This window comes from Condylura cristata, unplaced genomic scaffold (assembly GCF_000260355.1).
Source record: "Condylura cristata isolate star-nosed mole 26May11 unplaced genomic scaffold, ConCri1.0 scaffold00012, whole genome shotgun sequence".
Classification (NCBI taxonomy): Eukaryota; Metazoa; Chordata; class Mammalia; order Eulipotyphla; family Talpidae; genus Condylura; species Condylura cristata.
The window spans coordinates 16,091,395-16,112,057 of NW_004567113.1; the positions used below are offsets into that span (position 1 = coordinate 16,091,395).

General features: G+C 36.8%; 1 protein-coding gene across 2 annotated transcripts; it reads left to right on the plus strand.

Moving 5' to 3' along the window:
* The first annotated feature begins 6 nt into the window (after positions 1 to 6).
* On the plus strand, positions 7 to 19,548 carry PAQR3 (progestin and adipoQ receptor family member III). 2 transcript variants are annotated; one of them, XM_012723983.1, is made up of 7 exons: positions 7 to 212; positions 3,224 to 3,386; positions 8,382 to 8,537; positions 11,634 to 11,831; positions 14,247 to 14,337; positions 16,555 to 16,703; positions 17,264 to 19,548. In XM_012723983.1, exons 1-6 carry the CDS (start codon positions 28 to 30, stop codon positions 16,695 to 16,697), a joined length of 936 nt encoding a protein of 311 aa, XP_012579437.1. In that variant the 5' UTR covers positions 7 to 27; the 3' UTR covers positions 16,698 to 16,703; positions 17,264 to 19,548. The 2 variants fall into 2 exon arrangements, with proteins under 2 accessions (XP_012579437.1, XP_004681246.1); XM_004681189.2 differs by having other exon boundaries at positions 16,555 to 19,548.
* The last annotated feature ends 1,115 nt before the right edge of the window (positions 19,549 to 20,663 follow it).

Genomic DNA, 20,663 nt, shown 5'->3' on the forward strand with positions numbered 1-20,663 from the left:
GGTGGGGAGCGGCGGCGGCCGGGAAGGATGCATCAGAAGCTGCTGAAGAGCGCGCATTACATCGAGCTGGGCAGCTACCAGTACTGGCCGGTCCTGGTGCCCCGCGGCATCCGTCTCTACACCTACGAGCAGATACCCGTGTCCCTGAAGGACAACCCGTACATCACCGATGGCTATCGGGCCTACCTGCCCTCCAGGCTGTGTATCAAAAGGTACAGACTGACCTCCGCGGGCGCGTCTGGGGGGCCGCGCCGGCGGCCCCTCCTCACCTACCCCCTTTTTGTCTGGTCTCTAGGCTTCTCTTTCGGTGCCCGTAATTTCCTAGCTGCCCCATCCGTTTCATCTCCCTCTGCCGCCTCTCCTCTTATTATCTCTCCTACCCTGCCGAGGTACTTGATCCTCGGACTAATAATGATAATAATAGTGATCGTAATTACCAACTCTCGCAGGGCGCTTTACTGTTTCAGAGCGCTTTACCTTTATTCCTTTTGCTGCTAATCGTAATAACGTGTGGGGTCGATCCCATTGACAATGGCCGAGCCATACTTGCCCCTGTGTATAGCTAAGCTTTGTTTCCTTTTAGTTCAGCTTTGTGGAAAACCAAGTGCTTTGAGCAAAATACTTGTCTATATTGATAGGACACAAGTTAACATTTTCATTACATATCTATTGTAGATATGTATATGTATATATGCATATTTATATTTCTCCATCCACTCCTGTATCATTTATTCAGCAGATGCTATGGATCTCCTCCTCAGTGCAAGGCAGTACACCAGGTGATGCAAAAAACAGCAAATATGACCCTTGTTCTCATGAAACAAATAAGATCTTCCCCGGTTGACACACATAAAGAAACAATTGCACGATTACACAACAATCATTGTAGAAAATGCTGTGTAGGAAAATCACTGTAGTAAAGAGAACCTATAATGGGCACACACACTCTCCACTAAAATACCATAGAAGCATCTCTAAGAGTCCCTGCGAGTCTGGTTTTAAAAAAAAACAGAACTGAAAAATTTGTGTTCTGGTTCGTAGAATAAATTTTTGTTACGACTCATTACATTAAAAATCCCACTGTGGGAAAATTAAGATCCAGATGTTGCTTAGCTCCAGGTTACCATAGTGGCACACCCTAATGTTGGAATGTGGGTTTTTGCATTGAAGTAACCACATTTCTAATTCTTAATGATCTTCAGTATAGTCTTCCCCCAGTTCCACTTACCCTGCCTTGAAGGCCCCTCTGTGACTCACAGTCACAAGGTGGCATCACTGTCCATCCCTACTTGACTTCAGTGGATGACCCACAGGACTTAACAATTTGAATCCTAATTGCTGTTTTCCTCCCCAATGACACCTCTGCCGAAGTCATTACACAAGATTCAGAGCTGGGCACTGCTGTGGATGTGGAATTCACAAGGATAAAGCAGACAGTGCCTTTAATGTTTTAACCCACCTAATGTGGTCTTCTGCCTTCTAATGTTTGGGTCCATATATTGTGGAATAAAAAATGAAGTACAGTGCTCCAGATTTTGGGCCTTTGAGTGGAGACTTAAAGACTTGAGTATTCAGATTTGCCATTCAACAGCTTTGGAACTTTCAAGTTAACTTCTCTGAGCCTTATTTTCTCATTTGTAAAAAATGAGAGTAATCACAATAACTTCTTGAAAAAGTAATAATGATTAAAACAGACTTTGAAGCCTGAGTATGGCCTAGTTTCTGATAAGCATTAAATCCTTTACTGGGGATAGTCTAAGTGTTCTTTCTACCAGCTTGATCTTTCCCATTTTCAGCTTTTGTGCTCTATCTTTAAGACTGTCAAACTAAACAAGACTAATTTTGTATAAAAGGAAGGGTTTTATATGCCGTAGCTATTCTACCAATACAGTGTCAGTTGGAAGTAACCTCAAGGTTATGCATCTCTGTTAAATTAATCAGATTATACTAGGTTTCCCAAAAGGAAAAGTTTCAGGGCAGTAGGCAGAGCATAGAATTGTCAACTCTTATAATTGATGTTTTCCCTCATATTTCTGCATCATCATCAACCTCTCTCCCTCGGTAAGTAGTTTTTATATTTGATGCTTGCACAGGATAAAGCCTAAAGGTCACAATGTAAGATTTACTTTATTCAAAATGAACCATATGATAGTGTGACCTGCTATGTTTATCATATGGGAAAGTGAGAACCACAATGACTAACAGATTCAGTAGTTTAGAGTTACACAGCAATGCTTACCAGTAAAGATTTTGAATCAATGAAGGTCAAATGTCAGAATACTTATACAAAAATAATTTACAAGAGAACTTTAATCATTAGTCATGATGTCACTTAACGTTTTGTTAAGTAATCAGATGAGTCCTATCTGTAGCTGAGAACCACTTCACAAAATTAACAAGAGAATTGGAGTATCTAATCCTGCCTTCTTGTTCTATAGATGAAGAAATGGAAGCAAGAGAGGATAAGTGACTTCCTGCTGATCACAGAGCTAGTTTGGGGCTGAGTGTGGGGAGGGGACCATGAGTTTTAATTCATACTCAGGTTGTACCAACCTGTGCTGCCAGGACAATTAAGTTCCTACCAATTATTCAGGGCATTTTGAAAAAGATAAAATAAAACTGATGTTAAAAGTAGTCTTTCACTGTTCCTAAAAATAATAAACTCATGCCACTGAGAAATTAGTTTTGGTTTCAGAACAACCAAAGGAAAATAATTCCAGCATGCTTATCTTAAAGGATCCAAAGGATCAATTTATATTTTTATTTCTTTTAAGATAACTTAACTTCACATGAACATCAGAAGGTGTTAGCCACACTCAATTTTAATCTGCACTCATTTCTGTAGACACTTAACAGCTAAACCGAGCAAAGCACTGTGTTTGGAATGGTGCTGATATATAAGATGAGTGGTTATAGCAATTAGAAAGTCATTAGGCTGAAGGATGAAGTGGAATTAGAAATAAATGATCTGAGGAAGAAAATGGAAGTATGAAAATAGAGGTGAAAACTAGAAAAGCTCTTATCTCAGGATGCATGGAGAAGTGAAAAAACTTAAAGATTAATTGAACTAAATGATATATTAAATTTAGAAAGGCAAAAATGGGCTTAAGTGCTTAAAGTAGCAAATGTTACGTAACACTGCCCCCCATCCCGAATTTATCTACCCTTTGAATTCTGACAGTGAGCTAGCATATATATGAGTTGTATTCTGTTTATCTTCTAGCTTGTTTATTTTGTCTAATGAGACGGTGAACATCTGGAGTCATTTGCTGGGTTTCTTTCTCTTCTTCACCCTGGGAATATATGACATGACATCTGTATTACCTTCGGCAAGTGCATCCAGAGAAGATTTTGTAATTTGTTCTATTTGTCTTTTCTGTTTCCAGGTAAGTCATTTCACAACACTCATATTGGTTAAGAAAACTTGACTCAGGCCATTGTGGGCAGATGACTTGATTTCACACCTACTGCTTGCTTTAAAGAGCCCCCAAATAGCAAGCGTATTAGCTTATTTGCTTTCATAATATAAGCATCAAAAGTATGTTTTGAAAGTATATATAGATGCTATTATTTAGGAATATTGGAAAACCAACAAGTTCTAAAGATTGAGAAAATTTCTTTCCTTTTCTCTTTCCAAGACATCCCTGCTTTAAGATTAATACAAAAATAGGTATCGCTGATTATTCTCTGTTATTTGGCTAAAGTAGTATAATAATGCCTGCTTAAAAGTTATTTGGAAAGCTTTTTCATTGTTTTCATACTTATATGTCTGTGATTTCTGTATTATCATTTCCATACCATCTTAATTTTAAAAATCTTGTTTTGCTAGTAACAATCTTTTCTCTTGCTTTAGTGTTAATCTCCCTGTCCTTTTACACTTGCCTATTTCAAATACTGTCTTCTCTCTACTTCTTGTGTTTATTAGTTCTACTGCCTTTTCATTTTCTTCAAGGGTCTGTAAAAATGTAAAAATGGGTCTTTAATAGTTACATTTAAGAGTTTTTAGTAGATAATTCCAAAGAAGAAAATACGTGTGGGTCATACTCCTGTTGATATTTTAAACTTAAGGGGAAAAAAATGCAGAGATTACATAAAAACAGAAAGAAGAAACTTACTAGGAACATTTCCTTTCTCCTTGTTTTGGAACCGTATTTTCAGTTTCGTTAAGGGAAGAAATAAAGTATACTTTCTCAATCTCCCGTTTTGTACTGATTAAAACCTAAATATTAATTAGACTACATCTCTAACTTTTAAACGGTAATCAATTTTTAAGATTTTTAGATGTATCTTATCTTAGGTTAAGGTACTCTTAGTAACCACTACTAAGCAAAAACGGATTTGTACTCTGTTAGTTTTATGAGTATTATTTATATGTGAGAATCCCACTACCCCAATGCTCACCTTTACCTCTCAGCACCCATCTACAGCTGGTGTCAGTCCAGGGAATTTATATTAACTTCATATTGGCCTAAGAAAATAATGAACATGTTGCATAACCAAAAGGCTGAAATATAACAGCCAATGAAGAAACACTGAAAGTACACTAGCGACATCCCCAAGATTATTCAGCAGGACAGTAATTGCTAGTGTAATGATCTTTCTGTTGATGTACAGAACAACTTGCTGAACTTACTTAATATACCATTGTTATTACTTAAATGATGCTTTACTTAAATATACCATTTATTTTTATTTTCATGAAATTTTATTTTTAACTTGTTCATACAATTTTTGCAAATCTTAGACTCAGCAGCATGTAAAAGCAAATATATTTTACTAACATTGCTTTCCATTTTTTTAAACTAGATAGCTTTTTCCTCATTTCTCCCTTTTTTTATACTCTGCAGTCCATCCCAACCAGATTGTTAGAAAATATTCTAAAAACATTACATTCTAAATGTAATTTCAGGGGTTTTAAACTTCCCCATAAGTTTTTCTATCTTAGAGAACACTAAAACCTTAACCCAGCCCTCCCTGGTGGCGCAGCGGGTTAAAGCACTGCACTGAGAAACTAAAGCCACTTCCGCATGAGTTCGATCCCCGCCTGCCCCAGAGGTGACCACATGGCGTGGCAGACCTCTCCTGACCCGCCCGCTGCTCCCCTCAGCAGTGTACTTCATCGATCGGCCTGTTCTGCTTCCCGCTCTGTCTCTGGTGAATCCTCTCACCCTCCGCATCTCTTGCCTGTACCCCAGTTCTGTATTCAATTCATTTACATTTATATCAACAAATTACTTTTGAATGCCTCCCATCTACAATTAGGTGCTAAGCTAGGCATCTAGAAGACAGTGCTAAACAAACCAATCTGTCATTGAGATCAAACCCCCCAGGTAGGAGAGTAAAAGAGGAAATGTGACAGTGCATTTAGGTAGAACACATAATTGGTGTTAAGGCCCAGAAGTAAGAGACAGTTAATCACTTCCCAGACTTACCCGACTTGTAGTTGAGTCCTAGGAGATGGAAAGATGAGACTGAAGAGATAGGCAGGAGCCAGAGCCTGCAGTGCTTTGTTAGCATGCCAGCAACTCAGATATAGGATGGCATGCTATAATTATCTCTTTTCCATGATGGAGGGAGGTATTCCCAGAGGAAACTTTCCCCAAAACTGAAACATACTCATTTTCCCAGGTACTTTTATCAATCATTTTTTTGAGGGATTCTTAAAAACAACACATCTTTTTAAAAATATAACATTAAGTTCACTTTCTTAAAAGTCAGAGTTCTCTATTAACACTATGTATTTTATTTCATTTCATATTGTAATTTATCTCTTTAGTCTTTTATGTTGTATTTCACAGTGAAATTAGTTTTATTGTTTCATCTTAGTATTATAAGGCATACGGATGTAGAAATTCAAGCAAACAAAAAAGCACATGGAAGAAAGTAATAGCCACTTGAAATTCCTCTTCTCAGAGGTAATCATATATGATGTTTGGGTTAAAATTCCTCCTGACATTTGTGTATGTGTAGATACAGATCTATCGAAAGAGAGAAGAGAGATGTCTTAAACCTGCCTGCTTGTCTACCTGCTTCTGAGCTGTGAAAATCTCCACTTGCTATTTGTAGCACTTAGCATTACAATGAGCTGTCATTGAGAAAATGTATAACTTGATGTAAACTGAATTTGCTGTTTTTATTCTTAATTTTAAGAATAATTTGAGGGAAATAATCAAACTTCTTAAGAGTTACATTTAGTTGAGTCAGTAAACTCTCTAACTTGTAGCTTAGTCAAAGCTATAGAATACTAAGGGTTGTAAACAGTGAATGAAGAAATGAGGTTGTGACTCAGTACATTATTTTAAAGATTGGTGTTGAGGTAATGAGCTCTGATTACATTTGTTTAATGACCAGGTTATAACAGGTGACTATTTTGCTTACAAAATGTTTAGCAATTTGACCTACCTGCTTCACATCATTTATCTGATCGATTTTCTCCACCCTCACTGTCACTGTCTTCATAGAGTTCTTGTCATTGCTCCCCAAAGCTACTTCCCTAGCCTCCTGCCTCAGTCTCACAGTAAAGTTACACTTAAAATCTTCATAAGTATAACGCTTAGCCCATACATTGAAGTTAAAAATTTTTTTTGTTATGGGCCCTCCCTGGTGCCACAGCGGGTTAAAGCACAGCACTGAGAAGCTAAAGCCAATTCAGCATGAGTTCAATTCCCACCCTAGAGGTGACCCACATGGTGCAGCGAACCTCTCCTGACCCACCCACTGCTCTCTTCAGCAGTGCACTTCGTCAGTCTCCCTGTTCTGCTCTCTACTCTGTCTCTGGTGAATCCTCTCATTGCCCCCACCAACTCTGGCCTACACCCCAGCTCTATATACATAAATAAATAAATCTTTAAAAAAAATTTCTTGATATACTGGACCTGTCATAATCACTTCATGATGACCACATGACATTCTAGTGGCTCTGTGTTTTTAGTGACTGTTTTTCACTATGCTGCTTTTCCTGTGGACCCCACCACTAAACATGTGCACAGTTTTATTTGTACCCTTGATAAAAGCCAGGTCAATCTTTTAAAGTCCAGCCCAGGTGATAACCCTCAAGCTCTTTTCCTTCTCCCCCTCAAATGTGCACATAGTCCCACAGAGCCGGTACTGTTTGCTGGCTGTGCTCTGCTCAGACTTCTCTGGTAGTACAACTTCCATCACTCTTTGTTAACTTATTTCACAAAAATCTCTTTGAGAGTAGAGATTTCATCATTGTATCTCCAGGACATGACACATGGCATATTTTTAATGGTTGAAAGGAACAGTCATAGAACCCTTATCAATCATCAGAGCAGCTGACTAAGTCATTTTAGCTTTGCTCTCAATTTGACAACCATGTAAAAGTCAGTATAGGTTATAATTATTATTCTTAGACTCAATAAAGCTAGTTTGACTCATAACTTAAAAGTAAACACTACAATGAAATCTCATATAGACATGAAAGTATTAAGTGAAAAGGCAAATTACAGAAGTGTCAAATGTGTCCATTTGATTAATTTTAGAAGTATATATGCTTGTATACGTGTGTGTGTATAGACTTCTGTGTCATAGGTGTTTGATACAGTCATTGAAAATAAATGGGAGGAGGTACCCAGAGGGTACCTTGTTTTTTTTTTTTAACATCCTACAATGTTTTTTTTTACTTTTTTAAGGGCTTGTATTATATCTATAGTAAATATTTTTATTTTTTTTTAAGGTTTATTTATTTATACTTACAGAACTGGGGTACAAGCCAGAGGTGTGGTGGGTGAGAGGATTCACCAGAGACAGAATGGGGAGCAGAACAGGCAGATATACTGAAATACACTGCTGAGGGGAGCAGCAGGTGGGTCAGGAGAGGTCTGCTCTGCCATGTGGGTCAACCCCCTGGCTGGGGATCAAACTCGTGCTGCAGTGGCTTTGGAGAGCTTCGTAATGAGATGCTTTAACCTGTTGAGCCACTAGGGAGAGTCCAGTAAATACTTTTTAAAAAGGAAACTCAGTTATGGATCACAACAAGCCTCAAGTGATATTTTTAAAACATTTCTATTATGTACATTTCTACTGTGCTATTTAAATTTTTTATATTATAAAATAACTGTTTAATTTTTTATGATCATTTCCATTTCTTTTCTTTCTTTCTTTCTTTCTTTCTTTCTTTCTTTCTTTCTTTCTTTCTTTCTTTCTTTCTTTCTTTCTTTCTTTCTTTTTTTCATGAGGAAACAGGTCCAGAGAAAAGAGGTGGCTTGTCCAACCTTTAAGATAAAGTACCTAAAAAGAAAAAAAAAAAAGATAACAGAGCTAGAACCTAAGTCCAGGTCTATTTCCCTGAACATCTTGCAAATGAGTTACTTTAATTTCTTTTTATTACACTTTTCTAAGATTTGTTTTGTTTTCCCTAGGTCTGTATGCTTTGCTCCGTGGGCTATCATCTCTTTTCCTGCCATCGATCAGAAAAAACCTGCAGAAGATGGATGGCATTAGATTATGCCGGAATTTCTATTGGAATACTGGGCTGCTATGTCTCTGGAGTATTTTATGCATTTTATTGCAATAATGTAAGCAACTTAAAACATTTTACATTCTTCCTTCCTTTGGGGGTTTTCTTGCCATGGTTCTGTAATCAGCCTATAAAAGAAACAGAAGAGTATTGTATAGACATAAACTCATTTTTCAAAAGGACCCAGTGATTTCTAACATCTATTATCAGTTCTATACTCGTTTTACTAATTTACCACTAAAAATATATTATTACAAAAAATATATTTCCTGAGCCATTATCTTAAATATCAAGTTGGTAACATTTCTACTAAATCCACAGTCACATGGTTCTATAGTACACATTAGTCTTTGATTGCAAAATTAAAGTTCATAATTGCGGAAATGATGAAGCTGGTTGCTGCTTTTCATTTTTCCTTTTTATCCTTTACTCATGCCTTAGTGGAAAAAAATACAGGAAGATATATCTGTGAGTGAGTTAATTCATTATTTTTTTTTTTTAAAGATTTATTTATTTGTGCATACAGAACTGGGGTGCAGGCCAGGGGCTCAGGGGCGGTGAAAGGCTTCACCAGAGACAGAGTGGGGAACAGAACAGGCATATTGACGAAGTACACTGCTGAGGGGAGCAGCGGTCGGGTCAGGAGAGGTCTGCCACGCCATGTGGTCACCTCCGGGGCAGGCGGGAATCGAACCCATGCGGAAGCGGCTTTAAATTCTCAGTGCTGTGCTTTAACCCGCTGCGCCACCAGGGAGGGCCTAATTCATTATTTTTTAAGAGATAATGTTTTTCCTTACTTTTATATTTCGGATTAGGCCTAGAGACCGATCACATGGGAAATCTGTGTCTTTACAAATATGTGTCTTTTCTGAGTTCTGCACCAACTCTGCTTTCTGATCCTAAGGTCACCAAAAGTCATTTTTTGTCTTGTTCAAAACAGCATTCGAAACACTGACCAGTTATACAACCCTGCCCTAAAAATGGTGGTGAACCAGATATTACTTCCATGATCTCAAAACATCTCAAACATTCCCATTCAAAAAACCCCATTGTCCCTACTGTGTCTTTTCCTCCCGCTCCTCTACCATACACCTTTTCTTTTCTTTCTTCCTTTTAGTTCTCTCAGAGCCAAGACTGAGTTTTTCTCTCAGGGGTATTATATCCTCAAGTTACTGCGAGTCCTATTCACAAGTAGCAAGTGCTTCAAGCCATAGTTCCCAGTGTTCGCTTATTAGGAAGACTGCTACTGGGCAGGATTCCTTTGTTGGAAATTTTTAACCAGGACATTTGTCTCTACATAGTAGGAGAAAACTGTCAACATAGCTCAAGTGTAAAACTAGCAAAGGGAAAAATCATAAATTTGGCTTGAATGTGTCAGAGTATTAATAAATATAGTCACTTAAACATGAGCCATTTGTTTTTTAGGCTTAACTACTGTGGAACATAAGCATCTAATATATATGAAATTAATCTTGCGATAAATTGATTTATTTTAGCAGTAAACTCTGTTCATGTCTGCTCAGATTTCACAACTTGTTCATTTGTGTGAAACTGTTGGTATCTTTAAAAAAAAACTAAGAAGGGAGCCTCCCTGGTGGCACAAGGGGTCAAGTCTCAGTACTGTGGAGCTATTGGCAGCCACTGCAGCATGAATTTGATCCCCAGCCAGAGAGCTGACCCTCTGGTGCAGCAGACCTCTCCTGTCTCCCTGCTGCTCCCCTCAGCAGTGTATTTCAGTACATCTGCCTGTTCTGCTCCCCACTCTGTCTCTGGTGAATCCTGTCAATCCCTCTCCCCTTCCTCCTCCTGTACACCTCTAGCCTGTACCCCAGTCCTATGTAAAAAGAATAATCTTAAAAAAAAAAAGTGCTTAGAAAGGAGTATGCTGATAACTAGTAGCTTATGACAACAGTAATACAATATTTGAATTGTTCTGTTTATCTGACTCTATACTTCTGTGAAACCTGTTTTTTTACCTTTCCTAAACATATCTGATCATTAAAGAGACCAATTTTTGTAGATCTGTTTTCAGAAAAACTAGAAGTCCTAGATAGATGGAAAAGTAATAAACAATTCGAATAATATTTTTAAAGGAAAAATACAGACCCTATGGTGTCTGATCACTGCCAAATATTAAATTGCTGTGGTGGCTCTTTACCTTTTAAAACAAGACAAGCTGCTTTAAAAATGAGGTTAAAAACATTTGGACTCACAGCTAACCCAATAGTTTGACATGTGATTGCATGAGAATCTCATAGTTCACAGAAGCCCTATTGTAACTAACGTCTTTCAAACTGTAAACACTTGAGCCGTCCTCTAATACATCCAAGTCAGTCATTGAGACAAATTTCAAAAGCACTCCTGAATCTCATATTCATGTCTGTCTTACAAGAGTTGCATTCCAAGCCTGCATTCTTTTTGAATCAATTATCCTAGTATCTTCTGGTTGACTCTCTGTCACCTCTATCTTTTGTACACAGATCGAGTTTTTCTAATCAATCAGTTTAAAAACTAATCATGTCATCTTGTTCAGAAAGTAGTCAGCAGTCCCCCCATTATCAGCCTAGCAAAGTTTAGATACTTAGCCAGGAAACCTGCCTTTTGAAAATGCCCCTGTTCCATATGCTGATCTTTTTCTCTGAGAGCCCCTCCTTTTCCCACAAAATCTTACATATTCCTCAAGACCCAGCTTAGATGTCATCTCTGAAGCACTTTTTAATCTCTCCCCCCCCCCCCAGGTGACATTAATTGCTCCCTCTTCCTTGGTTCTACAACATTCTATTCATAACTCAATTACAGTACTTATTACCAGATTATAATCATGTGTTTACATGTCTGGCCCTCCCGTAGTCTGAGCTCACCCAGTAGGAGTCCATATCAGAGGCATCTTTGTTCCTACAGGAATTAAACTCTGCCTGGCATCGAACAGGTACTCTTAGTTAAAACAAACAAATGTGGTCTTTTGCCAAGTCACTTTGGAATTTAGTTTGTCATATAAAAGGTACATAGAACATGCTTTTTTTTTCTTTTAAGGTAGACAAATAAGCATGTTTGGAAATAAAAAATAGCAAGTAGAGTTTGGGATGTAGCAGCCAAAATTACTTTTTCCTTCCATTATTAATAGCAACTAAAATTAATTTCCTTTCCACTGCAGTACTGGCGTCAAGTGTACTTGATCACAGTGCTGGCTATGATCCTGGCAGTGTTCTTCGCACAGATTCATCCCAATTACCTCACACAGCAGTGGCAGAGGCTCCGTTCTATCATCTTTTGTTCTGTTTCGGGTTATGGAGTGATTCCTACTGTTCACTGGGTTTGGCTCAATGGAGGAATAGGTGCTCCTATTGTACAGGTAGGTTATGTGTGCTCAGTATTTTCCCCTATTTTACTTTCAGTTTTGTTTTACTTTTTTTGTGGTATAATTGGGCCTAGTGAGTGTGTCTTTATCATTCAAAGGAATATAATTGTATATTGATGCCATAATGTATATAGTGATATAAATAAGCATACCTAGCATGCATAGAAATAAAATCTGGTTTTTTCCCTGAGATGTCTTTTTTTGAAATAATATATCCCTAATTCTCTTCAGTTACCTTTAGTGTGTAAAATACCCAAGTCCTTTTCTATCTAGGATTCCCACATTTCCAGTTTTGTCAGCTTGGGCAGGGATAATCAGTGAAAACACAAGTATAGGAGCGGTTGAATTCTTTGTTTTATGGTGGGGAAAGATTTTTGTTGTTGTTTTCTTGGACATATTCACTTTGAGTACTTGTGGGATATAAAGATAAGAGATAGGATCTAGAATTGAGGTTAGAAATTCAAACTAGTGATATTTAAAAATTATGATGTTGGTGACTAGAGCAAATTAAAAGAAGAGCTGTCAGAGTTAGGTATTAGGAGCAAACAGTGTGGATGCATTAAGAAGAACCTCAGCAGGAACTCGTCAGAAGACGATTACAGTAAGACTTGCACTCTTAGACACATGAGTAAAATGTCTCAGTATGCACTAGAAAGTAAACTTGAGAATTTTTGACCTAAGTAAACATGTCAAAATCTAGCAGAAATTATATATACTTGTTGCAAAGGCCATTTAAGGAAATTTAAATTCACTTTTATATAAATGAATCTGATTTTGTTTTAGAAGAGGGGCGCTAGTAGTCAGCTTACAGCTTCTTGCATAAAGTTGGCAGTAGCATGTAGAAAGCATGCGGTATAACTAAAAGCAAGAATGTTCTGTGATATAGTGAGTTAAGTGATATCATCTGGTAATTTTGTCAATTTGAAGACAGGGGTGATGATTTCTTCGTAAAATTAAGAAATTTTGAGGAAGTGTAGTGAGGAGAAGCTCAATGATGCTGATATCTGTGAAAACACCATTTTTCTTACAATTTTGACTTCCTGAAAGTAGTAAAGAAAAAAAAATGGGCAATTGCAGCTAGATTTAATTCTAGCCAGCAAGGAATAGCTGGTAGTTAATAGGAGTGATGTAAATTTTGAGATGAAGTAAACACATCCATTTTAAGTTTATAGTAATGAAACGAGATCAGGGTCCATTAGGCTAGTGGATTTTAGAAAACTCAGAGAAAATGAGAACTTTTCCATATTTAGAAATCTTAAAATAGAAATATGACTTAGGAAGATATGTTTCTCAAAGGAGGAAATCTCATATGGTCACAGATCAGCCCAATGAATAAGTAAAGGGAGACTTCTGAGAAACTCCAATAAGCTTAAATTGTAAAAAGATGGACACAGGCATTTAAAGTTGAAAAGATAAAAAAGGTTCAGACGGGCAGCTTCCTGCCCACCTTTGACTATGCAGGTGCTTCTTTCTACACCTCTCCACCTCTGCAGGGCAGCAGCCTCCTGCCTGCCAGTGACCTGTACCCACCAGGTCTTCTCTGCAATGGCCTCCTCAGCAGAGGCCAATCTCCTAAGGCCACTTGCCTGCAACCATGCAGGCCTCTCTCAGCAAGCCTGTCCCTTTCTGGGCAGCTTTTCCTGTCCACTTGTGCCTATGCAAGTGTTTTACTCCTCTGCCCGTTTCCCTACTAAACCTGCTCTTTAAACATAAAAAAATTTTTAGAAGGGCTGATCCTGGAGTTTGGTTGTGTTCTAAAATATTCACCAAATGTGGGGTTGATTTGTCTAAGAACATAGGACTTAGGAAGGGCCATCCTAATTCTCAGACATTGTAGAAAGAGAAGTAATTTACCTTTATTTCTTAAATAGCTTCCTGGTAAATTAGGTTTTTAACTAGAATTAAGAACAATACATATATGTTACAACTGGCTGGTTTTCTCAGAACAAGTAAAAGCCTTCCAGTAGAATTGTGAGATGGACAGATTTATAGAGGCCTACTTATCTAGGATGATGGGATAGTTTTCTTGTTTGGTCAAACCTTAGGTGTCTTTTCCAGCCACAAGCCCCTAGTCTTTAGTCTCTGTTTATTCAACTGGTTCTCCATTCTCATGTGTTTCTCATGTACTTATATATGGAATTTGGTGCCCTTTAGACCAGCAGTAATGTTCTTTTTTAGAACCCTGACTTGAGGGCGCTCTCTCTATTTCACCCTTGTGGATTGCATCCTCTCCAAGATTAAGAACAAATTTCCAATTATTAGAGACTGTTCACAAAAGTAATTCATATTTAACAGACTCAAATTCCGACTATGATTTCCATCTAATCTATGAAATACATTCATTTATATGTCTTATAAATTGGGAGTTCAGTCACAATAGGAAGATCTATGAAAATGTTTACTTTTCAGGACTTTGCACCTCGAGTAGTTGTGATGTATGTGATTGCTCTTCTTGCTTTCTTATTCTACATTTCCAAAGTTCCAGAAAGGTACTTTCCAGGTATGTATCACTTTTATAATAATTTTGTTACTTTATTCTACAGACATAGTTGAGGTGTATCACCTGGGAGTGTCAAAACTTATTTTGACTGATTGACTCTTCTATTCTCAAATGTTGTCCAATATTTAAACATTCAAAAATATTTCACAAACTTTTCCTTTCATCCTCACAATCAGAGTTGAGCCTTGTAGGTGAGGTTACCATCTTTTCACAATCACGAACTAGTGACTAAGCTGAGTGAAACCTTGGGGTCTTCAAACTTCTGGCCACTGATTATGTTATTAGTTAGGAATACTATCAGTTATTATTTGCTTTTTTATATACCAGCTTATTCTTAAATATATATGTATATGCAGATCTCTATCAAATTAGAAAATAGAAAAAGAAACCTGACAAGCTAGTGAAAAAAAGCCAGTCTAGCCATCATAGATTCAACAGCCACCAATCTAGTATCCAGATGCCTGGCATGCAACAGTAAGGAGATGACAATATATGTTAAGTTTTTTCATTTCCCCAAGAGGTATACAAGTTAGTCACTCAAGAAAAGGACAGATTTCTGATAGAAAATAACTAAAAGGATAGTGGGTAGCATGAACAGTGTTCTCCAAAACATGTGCTTGTATAGGAACTTCAACTCCGTAGTCAAACTGCTTGGCTTCAAATCCCATGTGAGACACTTGTTAAGATACATGAAATAACATACTTGAGCTTTCTTAGCTCCAGTTTCCTCATCTGAAACATGGAGAAGTGTTTTTTCATGAGATTATTATAATTTGGTGAGAAAAATGCACATGAAACAGCACCATTGGACACTAGTAAGAACTCAGCAAAACTTAGCAATTATTACTATAATGATGCTCCACAAAGTTGATAATAGAAATGGAATGAAGTTTAGTAAGGGACAGAATGATGGCAATCCAGGGGAGCTTGGCTTGAGTCAAGTAAATAGGGCTGCAGTGAACATACCTATATCCGTTCAAATTACTGTTTTTGTGTTCTTCAAATAGATACGTAGGACTGGAATTGCTGAGTCATATAACAGATGCCTTTTAAATATTTTTGCAGAGATTCCATATTGCTTTCCATAAGGGGTTGGACCAGGCTACAGTCCCACCAACAGGGGGAAACAAGGGCTTCCCATTTTCTCACATCCTCTCTAACATCGGGTTTCTAGTATTTTTGCTACAATAGTATCTTATTGTGGCTTTGATTTGCATTTGATTAATGATAGGTAATGATGAGCATTTTTGCATGTACTTTTTGGCTTTGGAAAGGTGTCTGGTTAACTTTTCTGGCCATTTTTTGATTGGATTGTTAGCTTTTTGTTAAATTGCATGAGTTCTGTCACATGTATTATGTGCAAATGTTTTCTTCCAGTCAGTAGTATATATTTTAATTTATTGATGGTTTCTTTTGCTGCACAGAAACCTTAGTTTGATGTATATTTGTTTATATTTCCTTTTGCGCTTCTTGTCACTGGAGACAATCACCAAAGACAGTTCTGTCAACAATGCCATGATGTGTTTGCCTGTATTTTTCTTCAATGTATTTTATAGTTTCATGTCATATCAATGTATTTAATCCACTTTAGTTTATTATGTGTAAAGTGTGACATGGTGATCTTGCAGCTTAGTCTTTAACCACAAATAGAATTGTAATAACTTTCTTATATAGTATACAAACTGATTAACTAGTTCACTTATTACTAATGACATTTTGCAGATTATTTCTTACATCTAATAGCAAGAAATTCAGATCTGAGACTTCTCACATACCTGCTTGAAATACAAAGTACTTCTAGCAGACTTGAATCTAAGCACAACCATGTATTTTCTTCATATCTATATCTAAATTTCCCTTGCTTTTGTCATTAATGTCTTTTCATCTCATGAGATATTTATATTGAGGTATAGCAGACAAGTCAAACTCCTGAAAGCAGCAAAGTTAGACTTTGAAAACACAGTTGGAATAGTACGAAATTACCAAAATTCACCCATGGAACTTCGATTAAAATCTTTAAATTACATTCAATGTGAACTCAAATGTTTAAAAAAAAAAGGATCAGAATTAATACCCAGTAAGTCTCCATGTACTCTTCTTGAAACTGCCAAAATCTTTTTCCTGGTAAGCCATATTTCCAAGTCCAGATGTGGAAATACATTCTACTTTTAATGTCAAAATATTACAATTTTCTTTTCTTTCTACCTTCCTTTACAGGACAACTAAACTACCTCGGATCAAGCCACCAAATATGGCATATCCTTGCAGTAGTGATGCTATATTGGTGGCATCAGTCAACAGTGTATGTCATGCAGTACAGACATAGCAAGCCTTGTCCTGACTATGTTTCACATTTGTGAATTCAGGTATGGCCACCTGATGTATTCAGTTGTTAAGCAATATTTAAATGGGGAGTTGTATACCCCGCTATTTCTAAGATTCCCATTACGTTTCCCTTTTTCCTCGTTTAATATATCATGAGTAATACTTGATAAAAATGGAAAAATTTACTTGGGGATCTGTAACATTAACTGTTTTATGAGCCCTTAAATCTAATTTGTTGCTTGTACAGAAAGAGAAAATGAGTTGGCACTCATAAAAATAAAATCTGAGTATCAGCAATGAATGTGAAACCACTGTAGAAATAGGATTTACTTTACTTAACACCAGCTTAATTTCCTTAGGAAGGGCTCACCTCCATTATAAAATAGAGGCTTCCCATGTGGTTACTCTAGAAGATATTTATAGTAGATGATCAAGTTTAAGTGCCTAATCAAGGCAAGGGTTGCTGCAGCCTATGCTTAATAAAAGCTAGGATAGTGATTTTGAATAATCATGAACCTTTTAAATACATTGTCAGAAACTGGCATTTAAGATATTACTTCCTTTAGCTGTTTTTATTAGCTGTAAGTTCTCTTTTCCCTAGGAACACTGGATTTTTATGTTTGCTAAACACAAACTTTAAACCTCTTCTTTGAGAGGCACTAAGAAGAGGAAAAAACTTCCCACCCATCAGGTGACAATTATTAGAAACTGATAACATAAGGCAACAAATTATCTAATAACCAAGGTACTAGCTAGTACAGATTTTAAATCTTAAGTATTAATTCCATAATAATTGAACTCTTGCTAGTGGATGGAGAGATTTGGTTCCAGAATTCCTACAGTAGTAAAGCTTTCATCTGTCTAAATTAGAAGACCTAAATTTTCCAGTGGGGGTTCTCACCTACAGAGGTGCTAATTTCAAGGCCATAGAATCCAGATGGCTCAGTTTTGACCCTAAAATGAACTTAAAGCCTTAGAACAAAGTCAGGCAGATACCCCATTTGATGATTTCTCACTGTGCTCGAGTCCCTTTACACATGTTAGCATTGCCTTGATAATTCATATTGCTGTACACTAATATTTGGGCTTGAAAAGTTAAATTTGCTCTTTATTGTATTTACTTAAAAAATAGATCACAATGCCCTATCATAAAATGTAACACTCTTGTTCTTTGGCCTTTTCATATGCATAAATTAAATCCTTTGAAGCAGACATTCATAAAACATTGTTTATTGGAACATAAACTAGTACCCATTACTTAATTGGTTGACTTCAGATGCTTTAAACACAGGTCTATCTTTAAAACATTGAAATTTCAAAAACCCCCAAGTGTTGGTTTATAGTAAAACTTAGTCCCAAGTGACATTTGTCTATCTGATATTTGGAATGTTACTTTAATGTGCTTCAGAATCGTGCTTTGGAATATAAATTCCCCTCTGCAAGAAGATTCCCCCAATAATCAGGACAATACATTGTGTTGTCCCCATTATTATGATGGACTTCAAAAAAAGAGTTTTACTTCATTTATCAATAGTATAAATTTTCCCCTGAAACATCTGTTACTGCTTTGTATGTTAATGCTTTTAAATAGATACTTTGTCATTTTGGCCGAACAAAATTGAGTAGTTACAATAATTTAAAAATTGTGAATCTCATTATTTTAGGACTAGCACTATTTTAATGAAAAATATTCTCAAGTGTTGTCTTAAGGTTTATTTCAATTCTTAAAAATATTCCTGGTATTCTGTTATCGTGTATATACTATTTAATACCATCTGAATTGATAAAAAAAAAAAGCATATTGTGTTTAAGAGTGTGTTTAAATGCAAAAGGCATACAAGTCTAACTTTAGGGAGAATTATACCATGTAAAGTTTTCAAGTTTTTATGAAAATGTTACTGTAAGAAAGCTATCCTCTCATTTTTATCTATAGTGTGTGGTATATTTATTATAAAGACGGGATTGAGCGAATGTGGATTGCTGTCAACTTTAAACAGTTCACTTATTAAGTATCACTACTGGCAGAGTTATTTTGATGTTGTCAACATTAAATATTTTGAAATTGTCTACAGATCTGAGCCCCAAAACAATGTAAATTTGCTTTTATAGATTTACTAAAGTAAGATTTAAAAAGTATACTGTTCACCTAGAGTTCTAAAAAACCACCTGGTTTTTATTTTACTAAGCTATAAACTATAAAAGCTCTTTACCTGCAGGCTTTACAAATACATTTCAAAATTGTCTATAGTGATTTATAAAGTTATAGCTAACTCAATTTAAAGACAATTATCTTTCTATATAAAGCCATTTTCAAATAGCAAAATAGTGATCGTCATTTTTGTTATTACACAATTCAGTAAGCTGCATGAAAAATATGTATTATAAAAATAAACTGAGTTTACTAAATACTACTGCTGCTTGTCATTCTTTGTAAAACATAGCAGAAAGGAAGATCGGAGAATCTGTCCCATCTTATGCCACTCTATATGAACAAAGTAACAATTTGAAAATTGTGATTAACTGACAGAACTGTACAACTCTCATTTGGCAGACCCACCAACCTAGGATTATTTTGCTCTGCGTTAAATGTCAAGGGGCAAAGCCTGCACTTAGGATTCCTGCCAGGTGTTGAACTCAGTAGCTTCAGATCTACCTGATGAAATAATCATCCTGCCAATGTGTGTGAAGTGAAAAAAACAGCTTAGCTAATAGGTGAGGGCAGTGTCTACATGCTCCATCACAAGTTTTCTGTTGATGCTTTTTAGTTACAATGTCCTCTGAAAGTCTGTGGCGTGGTTCCTACATTGGGTATTGAGATGACTCTAACTGAAACCACCTTTTCACAAGGGACTGGTAACAGTAGTAGTGAAAAAAAAAAAAAAAAAACTTACATCAGGCTCTCCCTAGTGGTGCAGGAATTAAGACACAGCACTGTGAAGCTCTCTGCAGCCACTGCAGCACAAGCTCATTCCTCTCCAGGGAGCTGACCCATAAGGTGCAGCAGACCTCTCCAGTCTCACCTGCTGCTCCCCTCAGCAGTGTAATAGTAGACCTGTCTGCTCTGCTCCCCACTGTCTCTCACCCCCAGCATCTCTGGCCTGCACCTTGGTTCTTATATGCATAAATAAAATCTTAAAAAAAAACTTACATCTTTAATCCTTAAAGGGCAGCAATCAATAGCCACCAAGTTCTGGTCCTTCTCTATAAACCTGTAATCAAAACCACTAGAGAACAGAGATGTAATTTTAAGTGCCAACTGTTTGAAGCAAAATCAGGCTTTTTTTTAAAAAAAAACATGCAATAAGTACACCTTAAACCTTCAATGTAAGACTAATAGTAACTACATCTTACATATGATAGTGGAGCTCAACTTAAAATGGAATTTAGCTATTAAAAACATATTAACTCAAATTGTACTATGTGTTCTTCACTGAATAGGCTACAACTCAATGATAGTAATGAATTTGAAGTGATATATTCCACAATTCCCTTGTCTCCTTATTTTGTGGGCCTTCTACGGTGGCACAACGGGTTAGGATGCAGCACTGAAAGCTGGCCACAGCCGCTTCAATGCAAGTTCTATCTCCCACCTGAGGTGATCCACATGGTGCGGCAGACCTCTCCTGACCCGCCCACCCGCTGCTCCCCTCAGCAGTGTACTTGTACCTCGATCTGCCTGTTCTGCTCTCCATTCTGTCTCTGGTGAAGCCTGTCACCGTCCCTGCACCTGACTTGTTCCCCAGTTCTGTATGAATAAATAAATCTTTAAAAAATAATATAAAAAAATATTTCATAATATGTAGAATATTTTCTAATACATAGGTTAATGATGTAATCTTGACACCAGACATACATTTATCCAACAGGTTTCCTTTTTAGTATGCCCATCCCGCTTCTCAGACATAATGAAGGATTCAATTTTATTTTACCTAATACCATCTGAAGTTTTTAAAGTTTTAAAAATAAATTACGGCCCTCCCTGGTGGCGCAGCGGGTTAAAG